Source organism: Myotis brandtii, unplaced genomic scaffold (genome assembly GCF_000412655.1).
Source record: "Myotis brandtii unplaced genomic scaffold, ASM41265v1 scaffold846, whole genome shotgun sequence".
NCBI classification, from domain to species: Eukaryota; Metazoa; Chordata; class Mammalia; order Chiroptera; family Vespertilionidae; genus Myotis; species Myotis brandtii.
The window spans coordinates 466,984-474,894 of NW_005371437.1; the positions used below are offsets into that span (position 1 = coordinate 466,984).

At 41.3% G+C, this 7,911-nt stretch overlaps 1 protein-coding gene across 3 annotated transcripts in view; it reads right to left on the reverse strand.

Annotated features, from left to right (window-relative positions):
• Positions 1-6,485, reverse strand: part of CUL4B (cullin 4B) — a 55,836-nt gene extending 49,351 nt beyond the window's left edge. Inside the window, exons 1-3 of one of the 3 annotated variants that reach the window (XM_014532115.1) lie at positions 6,360-6,485; positions 4,928-5,470; positions 2,701-2,816 (exon numbers count right to left, since the gene is read on the reverse strand). In XM_014532115.1, the coding sequence (XP_014387601.1) occupies positions 2,701-2,816; positions 4,928-5,470; positions 6,360-6,387 (687 nt within the window). In that variant the 5' untranslated portion in view covers positions 6,388-6,485. Of the gene's footprint in view, positions 1-2,700; positions 2,817-4,927; positions 5,471-6,289 lie in introns of all 3 variants that reach the window. The other 2 variants (XM_014532116.1, XM_014532117.1) reach the window with 2 other exon arrangements.
• Between the last annotated feature and the right edge of the window lie 1,426 nt (positions 6,486-7,911).

The following is a 7,911-nucleotide window of genomic DNA, read 5'->3' on the forward strand; positions in this document are numbered from 1 at the left end:
GACAGAGAAACAGCAATCAGACTATCAATCCCCAGAGGGAAAGTAGGGGAGGGTGGGGGTAAGGGGAAGAGATCAACTAAAGGACTTGTATGCATGCATATAAGCCAAACCAATGGACACGGACAACGGGGATGAGAGCATGAGTGGAGGGGAGGGAGGTTGGGGGTTAATGGGGGGATGAGAACACATTTGAAATACCTTAACCAATGAAGAAATTAAAGATAAAAAAAGTACATCATAGAAATTAAAGATGCTGTACACAGTGTATCCAAATAAACACCCTACATATGCACAAATGAAAAAAATCACCTTTGATGACAGAGTCTTTTCTCCTAAAGTAAAAATATTTGCTTTAAACACTGCACTATTTAAAGGGCTATGGTGTATTAGTGAGGCAGCATGGTAGGGAAAGTGCACTGAAGTAGAAATAGAAACTTGGGCATCTTCGTTTGAGTCCCCTGCTGTATCAATATATGACTCTGGGCACATTATTTAACTTCCCTGAGACTCAGTTTCCTCATTAGTAGAATAGGGATAATAATTACTACCCTATCTACTTCACAAAGGGTTTCTATAATGCTTAAATGAGGTAAGAGATGAACCTTTATAGGCTGCCATGTGCACTCTACGAAGATATTAGACCACATGATCTCTTAAGGCCTTTCTAACTCTTAATTCTGTAATTTTACTTTTATTGTTGTACAAATGAGGAGCCACGTAAGGAATCTACCAACATAGCCAAATGAGGTGGGTTTATCCTGAAGCAATAGCTGAGGTACTACTACTACTACCTGACACATAGCATTATAATACTTAAGGTATCAGCACTGTAATGCTTATGGTATTACATAGCATTATTACCATGTGTTGGGCATTGTTCTTATTGTTTTGCATGCACTGACTCATTTAATTTTCACAGCAACAGAAAATGGTGATCTCACCACTGACAAATCACAAGTGAAAAGGCCACACTGGCTTATGAAATAAGTTTGACTTATACTTCTATATATCATAGTGATTCAAGGTATTTTTCACATTTTATTTGATTCTTATGAGCAACCCATGAGTTAAATAGGACAGGCATTTTCCCCCCTATGTTACAGAGGAGGAAACCAAAGCCGGGTTCCTTGCCCAAGATCAAAAGGGTAATTGCAATCAAAACTAGATCCTAATCTAGGATTTTTCAATCACCATACTACCTCTGCAACTAAAATGTACAGATGAGCCCTGGCTGATGTGGCTCAATTGGTTAGAGTGTCTTCTCATGTACCAAGAGGTAACAGGTTTGATATCCCCTCAGGGCACATGCCCAGGTTGCAGACTTGAATCCCAGCAGGGGCATGCAGGAGGCAGCCAATCCATGTTTTTCTCTCTCCCTCCCTCTCTCTCTAAAATCAATAAAAACATTTAAATAAATAGATAAAATGAACATATATGAAACTATGAATTATGATCAACCCAACATAATTTCTTACAAGCTACTCATTAATGTAAAAACTCTAACTACTGGACTCCGAAATATTTGAATACAAAATTGTTGCTATAATGCGAAATAACTTCTTGAATTGGTTGTGTCAAAAATATAGTATGGCAGCCCAGCTGGCATAGCTCAGTGGTTGAGAGTGGTTGAAGCAGGAGGTCATGGTTTGATTCCCAGTCAGGGCAGTAGCCCGGGTTGCAAGCTCAATCCCCAGTGCGGGGTGTGCAGGAGAGGCAGCCGATCAATGATTCTCATCATTGATGTTTCTCTCTCCCTTCCTCTCTGAAATCAATAAAAATGTATTTTAAAAAAATGCAGTAGGGCATCCCTGGCCAACATGGCTCAATTTGTTGGAACATCATCCGGTACACCAAAAAGGTGGCAGGTTTGATTCCTGATCAGAGCACATACCCAGGCTGCAGGTTCTATCCCTGGTCGGGGCGCATTCGGGAGGCAACTGATCTATGTTTCTCTCTCCCTTCCTTTCCATAAAATCAATTTTAAAAATTCAGTAGGGCAAAATAAGTTGGTAGCAAGAAGTCTAAATTATTAATTGTTCTTAAGAGTATATTTAAATTAAACACTTCAAGTACAGACCCATTGCTAAGCATGAAAAACAAACCTGGACCTCACGCCAAGTTGCTGGGCTACAACCTGCAGCTCATTTTTTTGGGTAAGGTGTGTCCCAGAAGGTAAGAAGAACATAAAAAGAAATGTCAAAAGGCTAACAGGAAGGAGGTAGACAAAAGTATATGGAGAATACCTGCATTTTTTTGAGGCCTTTCCCATAGGTGAGTAACACAACTTAGCAAGTACAACAGAAGGACATGTCACCAGAAATCATCTTTGGGATTCAGGTATAGATAGGTAAAACTCTATTATATGAAAGTACTCCTAATTGTAAATCCTAATCAGAAGGAGATAAGCCCAATTTATACCAATATGATTGTACCCATAGTTTATTAAAGTGTGCATAAATTAATAAGAAATTGTAATTTAAGGGGAACCAAAAGGCTACATAAGGACCCATATTAGGGAGAACACTTCGTAAAGTATATGATTGTCTAACCACTATGCTATACACATGAAACTAATACAGAATAATATTAAATGTAAACTAAAATTGAAAAAATTTCTAAATGTAAAACCATAAAGTAAAAGTCATATACATCCATCTCAGTTTACACTGACCAAAGCTGGTTATCCACATTAATACATACCTGATAGAGTTCTTCTAAATTGTACTTAATCGAAGTACTATTCTGGATAGCTTCTACTGCTTCTTTCAGTTTCTGCCATGTTTCATCTGTGTAGTTTTCTGGTAATTTAGGCTTATCTAGATAATATATAAAAAGTTGGTATCAGAATAATATGTAGGATAGAGTAACACAACTTATCAGAGCAACAGAAGGATCCATAAAATACAATAATATTACTACTTTTTAAGGGTAAATTGTGATCTTTGTAATTATTACACCTGAATATTAAAGTAACCGCTGTATTTAGGCTTAGTATAAAGAATAAAGTTTGAAATGGGAGAATACTATTTAAGTCATTTTGAGTCACCTATTAAAACTGAAAGTGAGGTTTCTTTCTACTATTGACTGTATTGTTTCAAAAAATAAAAATTCAAGAATGACAAATAAAAAAAGCAATCCTGATCTTATTCCATCATGTGTAAAACCTCAGTCAGTCAACATGAATTTTATACCTGAGTTTTAAAATACTGAGAACCTATTATGTACAAGGTACTTTAAAAACATCTTAATTTTTCTAATAATGCCTTGAGCAAGGTATCTTTTTCCCTATTTTGCAACTGAGAAAACTGAGGCTGGAAGATTTATTTAGTAAGGTTTGCCCAAGGTCACTATAGTCAGTCAGTGGCAAAATTGGGATTCTAATCCAAGTCTGTTTGGCCCCCACATTTATGCAGGGTCTACATAAATGGAGACAACCATTTTTAATTCAGGTTTGAATTTAAACTACATTTATGAGCACAGTGAGATTTTTAAAAATCAAAACACCCCAATGACTTCAGAACCTATGTAGTATTTTCAGAAAGGAAAGGAACATATTAATCCAGGCTTTAAATTTCCTTTATTAGCAACGAGTATTTTTTTAAATTAAAACATCTAAATGCCTTAATAATGTGTTTTCTATTTAAGAGGGAGAGAAAAAATCCAAACAAAATCTCTGAAACCAGTATACAAATGCATTAGGATCATAGCTCATCCCTTAAAAAACCCTTGGCTATTAAATCAATGTATTTTAAGTGAAACAGTGAACACATTAGTCAACTGTAATTTATATCTACTTCAGAAAAGTCTACTATTAAATTAAGAAGATTACAACACTCTTGAGAGCCTGGGAATGGAAGAGGAGTGACAGAAAAGAAAAGGTTAAAAATAAACAACACTATAACCCTCTACTTGAGACAAAATAGAGCATAGTCCTGATTTCCAAATTAATGTTGAAAACACAAGCATGGGAAATCTATTTTCCCAATATTGATATTTAGTCACAAGGCACTAATCTGGTAATTACTTTAGTTCATTCATTTACTTCTCCATTTAACAGTTTAGCATCTATTACCTGCCAGTTAAGAGTGTTGAAAAAGTCAGAAAAATAGAAACACAGCCCACAGATGCAAACTAATTCAGCTCAATTGACATTTTTTAAATCGCTAATTTTATTCTTGTATCAATGTATTCATAATACTCTCAATCATATATATCAAACAGAAAAATGAACAAATGTTCTGAAAAGCTGCAGGTCAGTACTTTAAAGCCCATTCTAATGATAAAATATAGGTATAGTAATTTTTCCTATCTTTAGACTAGTGGTAAAGAGAGTTACGACTTCTGTGTATATACAGCATTTTTCACTTCCAAACCCTACCTTTGGAAAGAAATGCAGAGATCATAAATATTTTTCTCCAAATATTGCTTCCACAGTGAGTTTCAAGAATATAGTATTCAACATTATGAATCTAACTATAAATCTTTGAGCATGAAATGATCATCATTGCTACCTGCATTTCTAGAAACTGGAGAATGTGGCCTACTGGAGCACAAAAATAAAAATCGTAGCAGTGCCAAGACTATGTACCTGAAATAAAGAAAGCTCTTTAGAATATAAATCTCTCACCTGTAAAATCCGGATCACTCATACCGAATGTCAATATTATAAGGAATAACAGATTAGCTACAATAACCTGAGATAGATCTCAAAATCCTGCACAGAAACACCCAGTGTATGCTTCAGCACCAGGATACCAACCACCCCCGGAAAATGAACCCTCCACCCAAAAAAGGACCTCCCTCCACTTCATTGATTATGCATAAAACATTAGGCCACCTCTATTCAGTTTAATATATTAACATAAATAGGCACGTGACCGCTCAAGTGTCAAATTCTTAGGTGATTATGGATTTTAGCCTTGGTTACCTTTAAAGTTCTTGATCACTAACTTCTTAGCAGAGCCAGGCTTGCTGTTAGCAAAGCTAGAAGCGGTGGTAGAAGATTTAGCCAGGCCGTTAGCGTGATGCCCTGAAGCCACAGAAGAGATTAATATACTCTTATTTTTAATTTGCTGCTGCTGAGATGTTGCAGCAGTTGGTGAAGATGAGGAGGAGGAGGAGGAAGATTCCTCAGCCATCTTCGCATCAAATCCTACAAACTCCAGGGTGTCTTCAAACCGCAGCTTCTTCTGTACCGGTACGTGGCTGGAAGCAGCTAACGAAACCCCCACGCAGAAAGACGAGGTTGAAGGGGATGCCGAATCCCTAGGTGGTAAAGGAGGAGTAGAAGAGGAAGGAGAGGTGGAATCAAAGTCGTCTCTCTCGTTACTACTGTTACTGCCGCTGCTGCTGCTGCTATTTAACTTTCTCTTCTTGGCAGAGGTGGGCGGAGTGGTGCTGGTATTACCATCAGTGGCAGATCTGACCTCCTGAGCAGCAGCAGCAGCTGAGGAATTGGGGGAAGAAAAACCTGTTGGAAACATGAAAATAGCGCGGTCAACAGGCAGAGGAGCATCAAAAACCTACGTTTATGTGCCTGCGTGCGTGTCGGAGAGAAGGTGGCAATGCTAGAGGGGGAAGGGAAGAAAGAAGAGAGGAGAAACACAGAGGACAAGAAGGAAAGTGAAGGGGGGGTTACACCGGGGGAATGGGAGGGTTTGGGAAGGCGGATAGGCTGACACCAGGAGCGAACAGAACAAGGGGGGAGAGCGAATGAGAAGGCAGACAGGTAAACGGCCAAACCGTCCGCCTTTCCTGCTTTTCGGTCTCTCTCTCCCCCCCCCTCCCCCTCCCCTTGCTGCAGGAGCGACTCAGTGAGTCTGTGAGGCGGCAGCTCCTCCCCCCTTCTCTCCCTCTAGGAGGGAGGGGAGCTGCCCTGGTTGGGGGGAGGGGGAGCGAGCTGGGGCTTGTTATTGTCGAGAGCACGAGAGGCTAAAGATGGCGCTACTTCCGGTCACGCGGCAGCGAGAGCGGGGCGGTGTCAGAACCGGAGAGTCGGAGCGGGGTGGAGAGAAGCACTGCGGTCTCCAGGGGGGCGGAGGAGCTGGCAGGCGGCGGGAAAGCAGCGACCGAGGTGCTTTAGACGCTCGGACTCTAGGGCTCTCGCTCGCTCTCTCCCCTCGCTCGCTCCCCTAACTCTTCCGCCCCGCCGCACTCTCCCGCCCCGCTTCACTCTCCCGCTCCCCCTTCTCACTCTCCCGGGCCCCCTTTCACTCTCCTGCCCCCCTCTCACTCTCTTGCTCCCTCTTCTCATTCCCTCTCACCCCGAGCCAGGCAGCGCTCTCCTCACCCTGCTCCCGGACAACTCCCAACGGCTCCTTAACGGTCCCGCGGGAAGCTCCGTGCCGCAGCGCTCTTACCGGAAGTGACTGAAGAGATACTTTTCATAGCTCCAGATTCTGAAGCCCCCAGGTCCGCAGGACTTGGGGGGTGTGGGGGAGGGGAAAAGGGGTGAGAGCTTTGGACCCGGCGGAGGGGGCGGGCCTTGGGACACCTTCGGAGCTACTGATTGGAGCTTTGTGAGCGCAAGGCCGGCGCGGGGCGGGGGGAGTAAGGTGGTGGGAGACGGGATCCGGACGGATCCCGAAAGGGAGGGAAGGTGGTGACTGTGAGGGGCGGGGTGAGCTGGATGGGAAAATAGGGGAGGAGGGAAAGAGGGATGGAGAAAGGGAGGAAGTAACGAGTGAGGGAAGGGAGAATGGAAACTTTGAAAGAGATAAAGGAATAAGGAGGAGTTGCAAGGCACGGGAAGGAGTAAGCCTAAGTGGATAAAAACATGCCACTATGTCTGCTGCTAGGGAGGAATGTCAGGACAGGAATGAGAAAACAGTTTAGATAACAAGAAAAGGAGTTTTTGATTTGGTTGAGCTGTGAATTGTTTCGCTTATGTCAAGGACACTTAATGAGCCAATACTGAATAGGGCCTGAGTTTTTATATCTTTCTCAGTTATGTCGCTGCGAACTTTTTTCCCTCCCTACCAAGAACATTTTATAAGATGGCAAGCCAAAGTTAAAGGTGCATTCTAAAGCTGAAAAACAGGAAGGTAACTAACATCACCCCCACACACACACATACATACACACCACAATTCCCAGGACCAATCCGACCCCATCAGTCATTAACCCGAGAGTGTAAAGACTAAACAAAGTCACTTAATTTTACTAAATCTCAGCTCATATACGTTGTCTAAAAGAAGAAATTTTAGGAGAATATTTGTTAAAAAATATTAAAACAATGTTTTCTATCATTGTATTCCACGACCCAAAGTTTTGATTACTCATAAGAACAAACCTCTAAATTTTGTTAAATTATAAACCTTGTAAATTTCCCTGCTGGGAGTTTTTATTTAACCTGAGAACATTAGGGGGCAGAGAACACAATGTCAAATAAAGCTAAATTTGCCAACCTGTTGATTATTCTAACTGGAGAAACATTCAACAAGCATGTATTGAAAGACTATATATGCCAGAAGCTATGTCAGGCCCTGCCAGTGAGAAGCCAGTGAGGTAAGAGAATTTCAAAACTAATTTCCATATACTACTCTAACAGGTGTACAAAGTGCTGTGGAAATAGGTGAAACAAGAAATTTGGGGGAATTTTGTAATGGAGTTTCACAGAATTGACATTCATGCTGGGTCTCAAAGTGGGAGTTTCCAAAAAGACAAGAGGAGAAACAAGGTAAAAGGCATTTTAGGCAGTGGAAAACAGGCAAAGGAGGGAGTTGTGAGAAGGCCTTGCCTATTTATAGAAATATGGAAAGTGTAGTGGGGCTGGAAAGTAGGATGTGTCTGGTTGGAAGTAAGGAAGGTGAGGCTCAGGAGTGCCTGGCACAAAAAGTCAAAAATTTTGGAGTCTACCCTGTAGGCTGGAATAGACAGCATGGAAACCAGCAAGCAAGCTGGGCTTTTAAA